General features: G+C 40.4%; 1 protein-coding gene across 3 annotated transcripts in view; it reads right to left on the reverse strand.

Moving 5' to 3' along the window:
- Positions 1 to 1,353: 1,353 nt before the first annotated feature.
- The window catches only part of LOC121927534 (dimethylaniline monooxygenase [N-oxide-forming] 3-like), an 81,729-nt gene continuing 66,862 nt past the window's right edge, over positions 1,354 to 16,220 (reverse strand). For all 3 annotated transcript variants that reach the window (XM_042461219.1, XM_042461218.1, XM_042461220.1), the window contains 3 exons: positions 11,157 to 11,515; positions 3,756 to 3,828; positions 1,354 to 3,038 (listed from right to left, as the gene is read on the reverse strand). In XM_042461219.1, the coding sequence (XP_042317153.1) occupies positions 2,696 to 3,038; positions 3,756 to 3,828; positions 11,157 to 11,515 (775 nt within the window). In that variant the 3' untranslated portion in view covers positions 1,354 to 2,695. The remainder of the gene's footprint in view (positions 3,039 to 3,755; positions 3,829 to 11,156; positions 11,516 to 16,220) is intronic.

Consider the following 16,220-nt stretch of genomic DNA (forward strand, 5'->3'; position numbering starts at 1 on the left):
AAGACATTATAGACTTGGATCAGTTAATAAGGAAGGTCAAAGATGAATTGGCAAAGCCAGACTTAATGCTGAAATTAAAGAAAATGAAAGTAATGACCCCAGAGGAAATACATAAATTCAATCTAGACAATGAGGAAATTGAAATTGTTAAAGAATTATTGTACCTAGGATCAAACATTAACCAGCATGGTGACTGCAGTCAAGAAATAAGGTGTCATGATGACGACAGGGTTCTTCTTTCCTTACAATGGTCTAAGGTTTTTCCTTTAACCCAGAATTATCTCTTTAACCCTTGGTCTGACTACTGGCCCCAATTCTTTTCCTAATACACTGCCTTATTGTATTAACTCAGGGATGGGCTCCCAGTATCCTTATTTATTATGTGTTTTATTATTTTGGTAGTGTGCTTATGATGTTTTTGAATATTAATTCAAGCCACTCTTCTGTAAACAAGAAGGAATATAAACTATAAACAAGATGATTAAATGGAGATTGATGTAATTTGGAATTTCATGAGAATACACAACTTATTAGAAAACACCACAATGCTTAGTGAAGTAGAAGGCAGTAGGAAAATAGGAAGCTCATATTATAGATTAAATCAAGAAAGCCATGGCCGTGTGTCTGCAAGATGTGAACAGGGTGATGAAGGGGTGACTTGGAGGTCTCTTGTTCATGACGACAGTTAACAACAAGCACTAGTAGAAATTGTATTGTACTTTGCAATGTGCCTTCTTTGCATAGTAAGGCTGATTTTCATTTAATGTGAAATGGTTGATGAGGGGTCCTGACTTACTTTTTTCTCTTCTGGCAGGCCTGTAAAGAGAAGATTAAAAAGTTTTGCTTCCATTTTTACTTAACAACCAACATGGCCTTTGAGAGTGGGTTTGGGCTCTGCTGAATGTTTATTTTCAGAGCCCACAAGTTTACACATTTTCTCAAGGTCCTTCAAATCTTGAAACAGAACACAGTCATTGTCACTCACAACCAGCATCCTCTCCTTCAGCCACTTGCCCAACTTTGACACAGAACCCAAAGCTACCCCCTTTCCACATCTCATCACTCTTGGTGGACCAGCCACGAGAAGTCTGGGAGCTGCTCTGAGAGTAGATGGTGAAGAACTGGGGGGCTGGTGCAGATCTCTGAGCCTTTGGTTGCTAGTCTTTGACAAGTTTCAAGTAAATTTTAAAAAAATTGTTCCCAAAAGGAACAAATGTAGTGACAGCCTCCAAAACAGTGGAAAAGAATAATTCCTGGTCCCTGACATCTGGTGACCTAGAAAACAATGATTTTTTTTCTTGGTGTGGACAAAGCAAAATATATATATAATAAGACACTTTGGAAAAATGTCAGTTGATTCATTTATAGTTATTTTAATTGCTGCAAAATGAATGGCTTTTGCTTAAAATGTCAGGCCTTTTAACATGCACATACAGTAAAATTTGAGTGAACCAGATCCTACATAGTGAATACTTTTATAGTGCCATCATCCTGTCCCTGAGTGGGTTTCCAGATTTCGACTTCTACTTGTTTTCTCACTGCTTATCTTTCCTCAAAGTCAGTGAAGGAGGAAAAGTTTAACACCATCTTTTAACTGGAAAGGCTAGAACTGTTGATCTGGAAGCTCTCTTAATCATGTGTGTTTGTTTTGCTTTGCACAGATCATGCTTGTTGTGCACCAGGAATCATGGCTTTAAAATAAACTGGATTTCTGAGATTAAAAATAAACTTTTTGTGCATGTACTGCTAGATTATTGCTAGAACATGGACACTGTATATTTCCCACTTTGCTTCAATTTTAAGTTTATATAGCTAATCATTAGTTTATAAACTTTTTAAAAAATAAAATGTTATTAACATGTTTTGCTTTTCAGTAAAAACATTTTTAAACAATGTGGCATCACATATAGTTTGGCAGTACTTGCTGTGTTAAATGTGTAGCATGCAACAAAACTTTTACTGGTATCCTGTTTGTTAGTCTCAACTAGAGTAGATCCATTCAGTCAATTGCTAAATGGTGAGTCATAGGTAAATTTCATTTGATTTAATGGGTCTAATTTAGTCAGCCAGTGTGACAGAGTGGTTTAAGCACTGAACTAGGACTCTGGCATGCAGTGTTTGAATCTCCTTGGCCATGGAAACCCACTGGGAGACCTTGAGCAAGTCAATCTCTCTCATCCTCAGGGGATGGCAATAGCAAACCCCCTCTGAAGAAACTTGCCAAGAAACCCACATGATAGGTTTGCCTTAGGATTGCCATAGTTGGGAATGACTTGAAGGCACACAACATACACACACACTTTAGTCAGGGCTAACAACAAGATTTAGGCCTTTCCCCACTTTGCACAGTACACATGAGGAGCCTAATGCTTAAATTTCCTGAGAAGTTTTTCTTTAGAGAAAATTTAGAGCAGGGGGAGCTGTGCAGAAAGTTTTAATTCCTTCCCAGTCCATGGTGGGCTTTATATGGATGCTTATTTGTTGGGGGGGGGGGGGGGGTTGGGAGAAGCAATGTTTAGCTCACTGCTAGGAAATATACTGATTATATTGAACTGCAAGTCCCTGCATTGTTTATAGGTTATGGTGGTTAGGACTGATAGAAGTTGCAGTCCAATAATATCTGTAAGGCTACACTTGTCCATCTCTTGTTTATCTGAATCCTATGCACTTATTGTGATGTTTAGTTTATGATTACTCAATTAAACATCACCCAAAAAGCAATGAGGAGAAGTGGGAGGACAAATATTTTGAGCAAAAAATAGAGTAGGAGAGACTTCTGAGTACTCTGTACAACTCGAGTCTTCGTGGCCTTAAGTGTTCGGTCCCACTGTGTAAGAATGGCATTTCTGGCTCCATTCCACTTCCCTGGCCCCATTAAACGAAACTGATATGGACTACAAGGGCCAAAATAGATTTCCAGAGCCAGCTTGGGATCTGTCAGGAACAGGAGTGTAAGGTTGGGCTTGATGCCTATGTTGGAGGCGAGTTCATCCATGTAGACAATATAGTCCGTTTGTATAGTATCACTCTGTCCATACCTTAAGGAAAGAAGAAATATGTTTAGTGGATACCTTTCAAAGAGGAGCAGGAAAATTGGAAGAAATCCTTGTTTTGTTCTGAATAATCTGTATCTGATTTCTGTTGGAAAATGGCTTGAAACTTCAGATGCACAGAGGAATAGCTATTGCTGTAGCATGAATTTGGGAGAATACTAAATTCTTTCCTACAGTAAACAAACTACAGTTTTCAGGATTATTGTGAAACAGGCAAATAAAATGTTAAATATCTGATATAACTTTATTCTGCAGATGTGCCCTAACTATTTGAAGGGGTTGTAGTTAATTACATGAAAAAAATGTTTTCATAAAGTCTAAAATTGCTTATTGGCCTAAATATGTTCCTCCATCCTGCCCTGTTTTCCTATTTACAGTAGCAGTTGTATCAAGATAAAATGAGAGGATTTTTTAAATTAATTAATAATTTTACTGTAATTGGTATATAATTATAGAGTTAAAATTATACTACAGTTATAATATTTTTTTCTAAAAATGCATCCTATTGGTAGAAGAGGTGTGTAGTGAATTTAAAAATAAAAAAGACCAACACATTCAAAGCATATTGTACAATACAGAATACTTAAAGCTACTCAGTTCAGAAAATCAAAGCATATTATCATGTGTAACAAGTGCAGAAAATTTGGTGGATTTTCACTTATTTGAGCTTAGAAAAAGGGAACATCTGCACCTGAAACATACCATTTTAGCTTCTTTCCCATTTTTTCATCAATGTCATCCATCATACTGCTGTGTGAAGGCAGTTTACATAATCCTACAGAAGAAAAAAGAGTTGATTATGATACCACATGTTCCATGAGACCCACTCTTTTGTACATGTATAAACATACACACACAGCGCAAACAATTTCCTCTGGAAACAGGAATAACTCATCTAAACATAAGGATTTTCAGTGTGTTACTAGAGGGGCATTCACACTCATTTTCTGTCCTGAGGAGATGCGGATTGCCGTGCTGATGCATATCAGATTTGTTGTTCCCATTACATTTTGGGTTCATGAATCTCTTCAAGTCATTTTAACCCTTGTGTTATCCACACATGCCATTGTGTCAAGTTAAAATGGAACCACCTCCAAGTCGAAGGCTTTCATGGCCGGCATCCATAGTTCTTTGTGGGTTTTTCGGGCTATATGGCCATGTTCTAGAAGAGTTCATTCCTGATGTTTCACCTGCATCTGTGGCTGGCATTTTTAGAGAAAGACATGGCCACATAGCCCAAAAAAAAACCCCACAAAGAACAATACAGATTTTGACTGGGTGAAGGTTTTTTTTTTCCAAAATCTTGGTGGGTGTATTTTCCTGAGGGGGTGGGTCTTCTGTGAGTCACTGGGGAGGGGCTAACAGCCTAGCCTTTATAACTCCTGCCACAAGCTTGCAGTCTCAATCCTTGCCAGGGAAAAGAAGGAGAGAAGTGTCTTGGCAGCCACTTTGACTGGGTGAGGGTTTTTTTTAAAAAAAAAAACAAACAAACATTGGTGAGTATGTTTTCCTGAGGGGATGAGGCTTCTGTGAGTCACAGAAAGTTCACACTAAAGAGAAGCATACAGCAAAGAACAGAGGGTACTTTGTTTCAGGGCTACTTCTTTACTTTTAACTGCTTTTATTTCTTTAAGGGTCTTGTGAAGGGATTGTGCTCAGAGGAAGTGAGTCAGAGACTTGTCTCAGGAAGAAGCTAACAGCCATGGTCTTCAGTGTCTGTACACTAATGCAAAGAGCATGAGAAATAAACAGAATTAACTTGAATTCCTAGCACAAAAAACCAAATATGATATGATAGGCATCACTGAAACCTGGTAGGATGAGTCTCATGATTGGAATGTAGTAATAGAGGGTATAACCTTTTTAAGATAAATAGACCAAACAAGAAAGGAGAAGGAACAGCACTATATGTCAGAGTTGTTTATAACTGTGACCCAGGACATCTTCTGGAAATCAGGTGGAGAGTATCTAGATACAAATGAAAGGGGAGGGAAACAACAGGGATGTTATTGTGGGAGTCTACTACTGTTCCCCAAGTCAAACTGAGGAATTGGACGATGCCTTGCCAAAACAGATCACCACAGACTCAGAAAGGAAAGATGTAGTAATTTCCTGGAAGTGAAACTCAGCCAAAATGTTAAGGTCTTACCCTGAAGACAATTTCATTGCCCAAAAGGTGGAAGAGGCAGCAAGGGGATCAGCTATTTTAGATCTGATCATAACCAACAGGGATGAGCTGGTTAATGGGCTGTAAGTGTTGGGATGCTTAGGCAGAAGTGACCATGTTATCTTGGAATTTATTATACAGTGGAAAGGAGAAGCCAGGTATAGTCAGACATGCATTCTAGACTTTAGGAAAGCTGATTTCAGCAAACTTAGGGAAATACTAGGCGTGATCCTGTAGTCAGGAATACTTAAAGAGAAGGGGGTTCAGGATGGATGGGAGTTTATAAAAAGGGAGATACTGAAGGCAGAATTTTAAACAGTTCCAATCAAGAGGAAAAATAGGAGGTGTCTCAAGAAACCAGGATGGATGGCTAAAGAACTTTCAATGGAGCTAAGTTTTAAACAGGGCATGTATAAGAAATGGAAAAGGGGGGAAATTAGCTCAGGCTCACTAGAGAGATTAAGAACAATAAAAAGGGCTGGGGGTGGTGTTCGCAGCAAAAAGAAGAAAAAGGAAATGGTATGGCCACTATGTGGAGAAGATAGCAAAATGCTAGCTGGGGACAGAGAAAATATAGAATTACTCAACACCTTCTTTGCCTCTGACTTCTTGCAAAAGGCAAAGGGTGCTCAACCTGAGGAAAATGGGGCAGAGGACAAAATAGGGGAAATCCAGCACTGAATAAAAGGTGGTACAGGAATATGTTGATAAATAAATTTAAATTTCCGGGATCAGATGAACTACATCCAAGGGTATTAAAAGAACTGGCAAATGTAATATCTGAACCATTGGCAATAATCTTTGAGAACTCCTGGAGAACAGGAGAAGTCCCAGCAGACTGGAGGAGGGCAAACATTGTCCCCATCTTCAAAAAGGGGAAAAAAGAGGATCCCAACAATTATCGCCCAATTAGTCTGACATCAATACCAGGAAAGATTCTAGAACAGATCATTAAACAGAGAGTCTGTGAACATCTAGATGGCAATTCCATCATCACAAAAAGTCAACATGCATTTCTGAGAAACAAGTCATGCTAGACTAATCTGATCTCCATTTTTTTAAAAAATAAAATGACCAGCTTGGTAGATGAAGGGAACATACCTTGATTTCAGTAAGGGCTTTGACAAGGTTCCCCATGACATTCTTGCATTCAGGCTAGTAAAATGTGGGTTAGACAAGGCAACTGTTAAATGAATTTGTAATTGGTTGACCGGCTGAACCCAAAGGGTGCAACAAAATGAATTTCAACACAGAGAAATGTAAGGTACTGCATGTAAGGCAATAAATAAATAAATAAATAAATAAATTTTTAAAAATTGAAATACATAGATATAGGAAGGGGGATACTTGGATTAAGGATACTAGCTGTGAATTGGATCTAGGAATCCTAGTAGACCACAGATTGAACATGAGTCAACTGTGTGATGCAGCAGCTAAAAAGGCCAATGCAATTTTAGGCAGCATCAATAGAAGTATAGTGTCTAGATCAAAGGAAGTAGTAGTGCCTCTCTATTCTGCCTTGGTTAGGCCTCACGTAGAATACTGTCTCCAGTTCTGGGCACCACAATTCAAAAGGGATGTTGACAAGCAGGAGCGTGTCCAGAGGAGGGCAACCAAAATGGTGAAGGGTCTGGAAACCATACCCTATGAGGAGAGACTTAGGGAGCTGGGTATGTTTAGCCTGGAGAAGAGATGGTTAAGGAGTGATATGATAGCCCTCTTTAAATATTTGAAGGGATGTCCTATTGAGGATGGAGCAAGTTTGTTTTCTGTTGCTCCAGAGACTAGGATCTGGAACCATGGATGAAAGCTCCAGGAACAAAGATTACACCTACATATTAGGCGGATCTTTCTGAAACTAAGAGCTGTTCGACAGTGGAACAGATTCCCTCGGAGCATGGTGGGGTCTCCTTCCTTGGAGATAACAGAGGCTGGATGTCCATCTGCCAGGGATGCTTTGATTATGATTTCCTGCATGGCAGGGGGTTAGAATGGATGGCCCTTGTGGTCTCTTCCTACTCTACAATTCTATGATTCGATTAATCGATTCAGATGCATATGCAGATCGATGCAGATCTTTTGGCAAAACTTGGGGGAAAACCTGGTTTCAAGTATCCCAGGTTAAGTGGGGCTTTTTTGCTAGTCCCACCTTCCCAAAGTGCATCAGGTGCATTCAGGACATATGTAAACACAAAGGATTCAACCCGGATTCAACCCAAATTGTTTTCATGGTTTGAATGGGGCCTAGGACTGAATATCAATATGTTGTAACACAAATCTGCAGTTGAATGATATTTAATAAAGACATTGCAACTCTTGTACCTTCTTGCCATTTCTCCACTGATGGAGATCAAAGTCTAGCTGATAATAATTCCCAATAATTGCATGTTTGTATCTGTTACCTTATTTCTCCCCTAAATATAATCTAATTCTCCTTGTACCTGAGCTGAGTTTAGAAGAGAGGTACAATGTATGTATGAAAAAATACATGTACAAATTGCAGATAGAAAGAAATCAACTCATCTGAGATGTCGTGCTGGAGAAAAGTACTGAGAATACCATGAATGGCTAAGAAGTCAAACAAATGGGTTCTAGAACAGATCAAGCCTAAACTCTCCCTGAAAGCCAGGATGACTAAATTGAGACTGTCATGCTTTGACCATACCATGAGGAAAATTTCATCATTATAACAGACACTGATGCTAGGAAAGGTGGAGGGCAATAAAACGAGAAAGAAAGGAAGACTATGGATGTTATCAGACAAGGGTAATTGGAAATATAATCCAATGGCAGTCCAAATGCAATCATGGGGTTTCACGTTAATGCGTGATAGACTACCACATGCAATTTTGGGTAATGGCAAGCTGTTCTGAGGCAATGGAAAGTCAGTTCGAACACAATTCGAATTCACGTAAATTCACTGAACTAGGGAATTCATGTGAATGTGTTCTGGCCTCACTTTTTTTTCATTCAAAATTAAAAGAAATTCCTTCTCTTTGATAAACTCCTATCTGCCAGATGGTAAGACTCAAATCAGAAATGACATAGGCCTGAGCCCATAGGACCTGAGCAGAAAGGTTGAAGACATGGGTCTTGGAAATGTCTCATCCACAGGGTTGCCATGAGTTGAGGTTGATTTGAGGGCAGTTAAGAACAATATACATTATTTATGCCATGCTAACCCTGACTCATTAGCCCTAACAATATATGTCTGTGGTGAACATCTTATAGTTTCCAAAAAAAACTTTTCTGTTTCTACCACTGTTTCTACCACTGAAAGCTTGGATTTCTGAACTGAATCATAGAATTGGAAGAGACCACAAGGGCCATCCAGTCCAACCCCCTGACATGCAAGAAATCACAATCAAACCATCCCCAACAGATGGCCATCCAGCCTCTGTTTAAAAATTTCCAAGGAAGAAGACTCCACCACACCTGAGGGAGTGTGTTCCACTGTCAAACAGCTCTTACTGTCAGAAGGTTCCTCCTAATGTTAAGGTGGAATTGCTTTTCTTCTGGTTTGAATCCAGGTCCTTCTCCAGGCTAAACATACCAAGCCCTCTAAGTCTCTCCTCATAGGGTATGGTTTCCAGACCCTTCACCATTTTGGTGGTCCAAAATGTTCCTGTAGCTGACAAAATATCACTATTGCAATGTTGTGTGCCTCCAAGTGTTTCTGACTTATGGTGAGCCTAAGGTGAACCTATCATTATTATTTTTGGCAAAGTTTGTTGAGAGGTGGTTTGACTTTTTCTTCCTATGAGGTTGGGAGAATGTGATTTGCCCAAGGTCACCCAGCGAGTTTCCACAGCTGTGGGCCAACCCTGCTTACCCAGAGTCATAGTCTGGTATTCAAATTACTACACCACGCTGGCTCTGCATTTATCCCTACATTTGATTAATCTATATGCTTAACAGATAATATGGAAAGAAGGATTAGACCCAAATGATGGAAGTGTAAAACCTGATGTAAGGAACACCAACAGTTGGAGATCCAAATGACACCATATTACCTAGAGAAAATAGGAAAGACCTCTAATGTAAAAAAATAAATAAATGATGAAGCATAAATAACTGCAAAAGCTTTAAAGTGGGGAATGAAGACATTAAAAAGCTGGAAAATTTCTATACCCTGACTCCAGCATTAATCAAAATGGCAGATTTGGAAGGGCAGCTATGAAGAACCATATGAAATCCTTATGTAAAATCAAAGATACATCATTGAATACCAAAGTCAGGAATATCCATGTTATAATATTTCCAATTGGTATGTATGGTTGTGAAAGATGGACAGTGAAGAAGGCTGACATAGGGGCTATTCAGGCTACCTTTTACCCCGGATCAGAACCCGGATTAACCACGGGAAGTTCATATTGGCCCCGATCCTTCCACAAGTGAAAACGAGGCTTTCACACTCATTCAGGTGCAAATGCCCCTTGGCGCAGGTCTTTTGAAAGCAGGCTTTAAGCTGTATCTTTTGAGAAAAAATGGGTCCAGCAAATATGAACTTGTCCCTGATCATGATCGGGTCAAGTTCAGGGGAGGGATTTAGGTCAGAGGGAGGGCGGAACATGCCTCCCCTTCATCGGGGCGAAGGAGGAGGAAGAAGGAGTTGGGGGAAAGAAGGGGGCCATGAAGGGCAGAATCGAAAGGAGGAGGAAGAAGGAGCAGGGTGAAGGGTCAAGTCAGAGGAGGGAATTAAGTCAGAGCGAAAGGAACATGCCTTTTTTTTGTATTTTTATTTTGACAGGCTATGCAAATACTTTTTCTACAGGCAGATACATATATAGATAGAATGTGTGTGCTTGTGCTACATTTCCCTTTAATTTGCTTGCTCCCAGCACAGCACCTCACTTTGCAAGAGGCTTTTTTCCTAAATTATTTTTTATACATGAATGCTACAATGTGAATGTTACAGATGTTTCTCTTTCAATTTGGCAAATTGAAAGAGAATGCTTTTGCTACTGTATGGGTCTGTAAGGAATTCTGGGGTGGCTGAGGGAAAGCAAAGGATGCAGAGATGGCATTCTGAGGTGAGGAATTTATTATTATTATTATTATTATTATTATTATTATTGTATGTTTATGATGCATTCTGGGGTCGCAAGGAGGGAAGATGCAGAGATAGCATTAGATTGCATTTTGGGGTTGAAAACGGAGGCAAGAGGAAGATCCATAATCTGTAGTGACCCAATTACACACAAACACACCTGGAGGTTTTTAAACTTGACAAAATATGTGCACACTGCTGTCGTTTTTTTTAAAAAAAGGAGGGGGGAAGCACCCATCCAATTGCCCAATTGCTGTAGGAAACGTCACCTTTGACGAAAGCGGAACTGAATTTGATTGACAGCAAAGGAACCTTCTTTTAAACCAGTACCTGCAAATGTGAACTCTCCTCAAAAAGCTGCAATGGCATTCAGGGTTAAATTACCCCAATTAAGATAAATTATAGTGGGCTCTTGCTTCTGAAGAGATTCAGGAGGGGGGGGGACCCAGATCTGCCCAGTTCCATCCAGGGTAAATGGACCAGTGGGAATGGGGCCAGAAAGAAAGTCAATGCATTTGAAACATACTTCAGGAGAGTTCTACAGATATCATGGACTGCTAAGCAAAGTAAATGAATGGGTCCTAGAGCAAATCAGCTCTGACCTCTCACTAGAAGACAAAATGACTAAACTGAGGATATCATATTTTGGACATATCATGGGGATGTGGTTAACTGAAAAAGATGGTACTGCTGCATGAAGTGGAAACCAGTGGGGAAAACTGCATTATAGATGGATACACACAATGAAGGTAATGTGGATTTGCAAGAACTAAGCAGGGTTGTAAATAATAGGGTATTTGAGAGGTCACCATAAGTCCAAGTTTGCTTGATGGCAAATAAAAAAGAACAACAAAGATTTTGTGTTGAAAGAGGAAACTACACAAACCCTTGAACACTCTTGTGGACCAGCGAGCCTGAAGATCTGCAGTTGGGATAGTTGATCCAAGGGACTGGACCAAGCCAATAACTGCCATGGTGGGTTTCTCCAGACAAGGGGGAAGGATGCTTTTGTACAGAGTGACTTCATTGTTCCTGCTCTTGATTATGGAGTCATCGTCCATGAATGGATAGGAACAGGTGTAGCCTGTGGCAAAAATGATGTAGTCAAGACCTTCCTGCACAGACCCATCTTGAAATATTGCAGACGTTTCTGTAAACTCCTTCACATTGGGCTTCACCACTACAGTTCCACAAGTGATACGGCTTGGCAAGTCATCATTGAAGACTGGCTCCTTACGCAGAGTTCTAGAAAGAGAAAGAAAAAAGGCATTACTGCTAATGGGCTCACTCAGAGTGACTTTTGAAAGCAGACCAATATTACTGCTGTTCAATGCTCCCATGAGAGGACATCTTTCCATATATGTGTCTGTCTTGTTCTTTATAGAACTCCCAATTCTATTTCTGCACAGTTCTACAATAAATTACTCTGTGGGAAAGATTGTTAACTTTTCAAACTGCTCATATGATTGTAGCATACAAGTGTTAAATGAAGCTAAGGGTGTTACAAACACTAGAGGAACAGAAATGAATAACCAGTACTTGTATAGGGGACTCCAGAAAAGCTGAAGCACAGAATGAGCTCAGCCTTTCTAGAGAGCTTAAAAATAATTTAAAAGGGTTTTTTTTGGTTGTTGTTTATGTTTGGAGCACAAAGAAATTTAAAGAAATGATAGGGCTACTTCATAGAGACGATGCTGATATGCTAATGGGACAAAAGTTAGTCTGACATCAATTCCAGGAAAGATTCTAGAGCAGATCATTAAACAAAGTCAATATGGGTTTCTAAGAAACAAGTCATACCAGAGAACTCTGATCTCCTTTTTCAATAAAATTACCAGCTTGGAAAACAAAGGGAATGCTGTAGATATAGCATATCTTGATTTCAGTAAGGCCTTTGTCAAGGTCCTCCATGGTAATCTTGTGAACAAGCTAGGAAAATGTGGGCTAGACAACATAACTGTTAGGTGGATTTGTAATTGGATGACCATCTGAACCCAAAGGGTGCCCAACAATGGCTTCTCTTTATCCTGGAGAGAAATGACTAGTGGGGTGCCACAGGGTACTATCTTGGGCCTGGTACTATTCAACATCTTTATAATAAATAATAACAAAAAGTTTATTTCTATTTCCCGCCTCTCCCTGAGGATCGAGGTGGGATCACAACAGTATCAGCAATACAAATTACAAAGTGCACAATAGGATAAAAACAGCATTATTTAACAATACAATACAATACTAATAAACCAGCAGTGTTGCTATAGGAGAATTAACGCATCCAAATAATCGTCTGTTTTCCGTATTATCAAATCAGAGTGGGAATATTCAACTATAGCAGGTCGGGTGGATATGCCCGCCGGAAGAGATCCGTCTTTAATGTCTTCTTAAAGGCTTCTAGTGTGGCAGTTAGATGGATCTCTTCCGGTAAGTTATTCCATAATTTTGGGGCTACAGCTGTAAATGCTTTGTGGGAAGTAGTGACCAGTCTAGTTTTTGAGTATTCCAGCAATTTCTTCCCTGAGGTTCTGAGAGTGTGGGGCAGATTGTGTAGGGAGAGGCGTTCCCTTAAGTAACTCGGGCCTGAGCCATGTAAGGCTTTAAAGGTAATGACCAACACTTTGTATTGCGCCCGGAAGCTAATCGGCAGCCAGTGTAAAGATTTTAATATTGGTGTAATATGGTCCGATCTTGATGTTCCTGTGACCAATCTGGCTGCAGCATTTTGAATTAATTGAAGCTTCCGAACTTGGTACAAAGGTAGAGCGCATTGCAGAAGTCTAAACGAGAGGTTACCAACGCATGTACCACTGCTTCAAGGTCTTTCTGAGCCAGGTAGGGGCGCAGCTGGCACATCAACCGAAGCTGATTACAGGCACTCCTGGCCACCACCTCCACATGAGATGTCAACTGTAGAGATGAGTCCAGGAGCACTCCCAAACTGCGAACCTCGTCCTTTAGGGGAAGTGTGGCCCCGTCCAGGACTGGTTGACAAAACTCCCCACCTGGGCCAGGGGTTCTTATCGCAAGTACCTCCGTTTTCTCTGGATTCAGCTTGAGCTTGTTTTCCCTCATCCAGCCCATTACTGACTCAAGACAGGCATTTAGTGGAGAGATGCCATCCTTGGTCACTGCAGCAGTTGGGGACACAGCGAGATAGATTTGGGTGTCATCAGCATACTGATAACCCTGCGCCCCGTGTGTCCAGGGATGTAGCCAAGGGGGGGGGGGATCTGGGGGTCCGGACCCACCCCCTTCCATTAGAAAAATGAATGGTGTTTGCTGCTGCGCCACCGCGCCCAAGCCCTATTATAATGGTGGCACTTAGTCTGGACCCCCCCCCTTCCTAAAATCCTAGCTACATCCCTGGTGTGTCTCCGGATGATCTCTCCCAGCGGCTTCATGTAAATATTAAACAGCATGAGAGACAACTGCTTGGATGAAGGAACAGAGGACATGTGTATCAAATTTGCAGATGACACCAAATTAGGAGTAGTTAATACCCCAGAAGATAGGATCAAAATTAAAGAAAACCTGAATAGATTAGAAAGCTGGGCCAAAACTAACAAAGCAGCGGAAGCAATTGGGGCAAAATTGCAGCACAGCATCATGGGAAATTTGCCTCTTTGGAGGTTTCGGGGGGGGGGGTGTACCGGGAGGGAAGCAAAGTTGCATTCCACACCAGACCAATTCGGAGTGAAATTTAAGTGAGCTTGAATGCAGATTCTGTGAATTCACTTTTGTACCGAATTCACCAAAATGAGGAGTCACTTTGTATTCACTGCGGAAGCGCCACAGAAGGAGCTCCCATAGAAATTAATTGCATGTGATAACACATTCATGTTATGATGTGAATCTGCATCATTGGACCCGCAGTCACCCCGGATCTGAGCTGAAAAATCTCCAAAAAGCTTTGTGTGATATAATCCTAAAATGTCTTTGGACAGAACTAAAGATCAACTACACATACATCAAATAAAAGCATTTGAAAGGCATAGCACCTCCTTCCAGATTTGGTGGGCAAAAGGTTTTGGTTCTCATATCATAGCTAAACAATTTGTAAAACAGCAAAATTATTTTCATGGGTGTTTGTCCTCCACATTCTGAAGTCATCAGTGCCCATCAGAGTAAGTAATAACAGCAGCTACTGAGTCCTCCCATATAAGGAGAGACCATGAAGCTAAACAGTCTTTTACTGGAATCTGCCTTTTTTTCTTGGCACAATTTAGATTCTTAGCCAGGACAGCTTGTTCAAAATGCTTTTTGTGTGTTGGGGGTAGCCCCCCCCCCAGTCTGAGTAGGTGTTGAAACTTGTGTGGAAAACTTCTTGTCCAGTGGGGAGAAATTTCGTTGAAAAAAGAAAAGAAGTGAAGATTTACATCCCTAACTCAGTGATGAACAGTAACCATGGTGTATTGGTCTGGGTATTGGACTAGCACTCTGGAGACCAGGGTTCAGAACTTTATTTATCCATGTTGTATTTATCCCACTTGGGAAAGTCGCACTCAAGGAAGGCAATGAACAAATCTTGCCAAGAAAACCCTGTGACAGGTTCACATTAGGGTCACCAAATTCACATATTTAAACAGGGCTATCATATCACCTCTTAGTCTGGAGAAGAGAAGGTGAAGAGGTGATATGATAGCCCTGTTTAAATATTTGAAGGGATGTCATATTGAGGAGGGAGCAAGCTTGTTTTCTGCTGCTCCAGAGACTAGAACATGGAACAATGGATGCAAGCTACAGGAAAAGAAATTCCACCTCAACATTAGGAGGAATGTCCTGACAGTAAGAGCTGTTCGACAGTGGAACAGACTCCTCGGAGTGTGGTGGAGTCTCCTTCCTTAGAGGTCTTCAAACAGAGGCTGGATGTCCATCTGTCAGGGATGCTTTGATTTGGATTTCCTGCATGGCAGGGGGTTGGACTGGATGGCACTTGTGGTCTCTTCCAACTCTATGATTCTATGATTCTAAATAACCTGAAGACACACAAAGACAACTCAGTGATAAGTCCTATTGAGTTCAGTAAGATTTCTCTAATGCATTTTACCATGGGCTTATGTCTGAATTTATTCCAAATGACTGTTTTGCTCTGAAAACTGGTAAAGGAAAAAGTTTTTTTATGAGGAAAGATTACAAGACAAGGTCCTCTTCTATTTCAGGCGCCATTTGAACAGGCAGTGAGGGTTTGGGGACATGCAGAGGGAAATGCAGCTAACCTTATAGCATCAACTTTTGGTGAGGGGGTAGGTAGTTGAGGCTGCTGTACAAATTAAGTCTCAGATTGCATTTAGACTGCAAGCTTTTTTCTGCATCTCTGTGATATCTTATGCAAGAGACATTAAATGGTTTTGAAGCTGGCAACCAGAAGACCATACTTCTCTCATGGGATTGTCCCTGAAATGATCCAGTGAGACAGAAAACATTTCTAAAATTCTTAGTTATTTTGTGTAAAGGTTTGAACTGAAATCATAACATGAGAAAATGCTGTCCTGGAACTGAAGTTTGTTGATCAGCTGTCAGCTTTTTGGAGTTTGCTAAGTGAGTCTTATGACATTTGTCTATAGGTTTTGTTACCTTAGTTATGGTCTAGCTGATATAAACTAAACACAGTTTCCATGAAATTGGCCCTTGGTCTTCTAACTTTAATATTTATATAAAATGAACAGTACAAATCAAATTCACTTCAGAAAAGTATTTGAAATATTTATAGTTCTGTCACCCACCTTACTTAACTAATTGTTTATAAATTTTCCATGCTACTTGAAATAGTGTCAATATTCTGTATAAGGAAAATGATTCTTAGAGCTTTATCACACCAGCCCCTTTCTCACTGCAATCATGAGGGAAAAAATAGAAATAGCTTTTATTGCTGCTTTTATAGCATTGGTTTTCTTTTGTGCGACTGAGGACCGCTGCCCCCATGGTGCTCCCTTTCTGTCCTCTCCCTTAACTC

Source organism: Sceloporus undulatus, chromosome 4 (genome assembly GCF_019175285.1).
Source record: "Sceloporus undulatus isolate JIND9_A2432 ecotype Alabama chromosome 4, SceUnd_v1.1, whole genome shotgun sequence".
NCBI lineage: Eukaryota > Metazoa > Chordata > Lepidosauria > Squamata > Phrynosomatidae > Sceloporus > Sceloporus undulatus.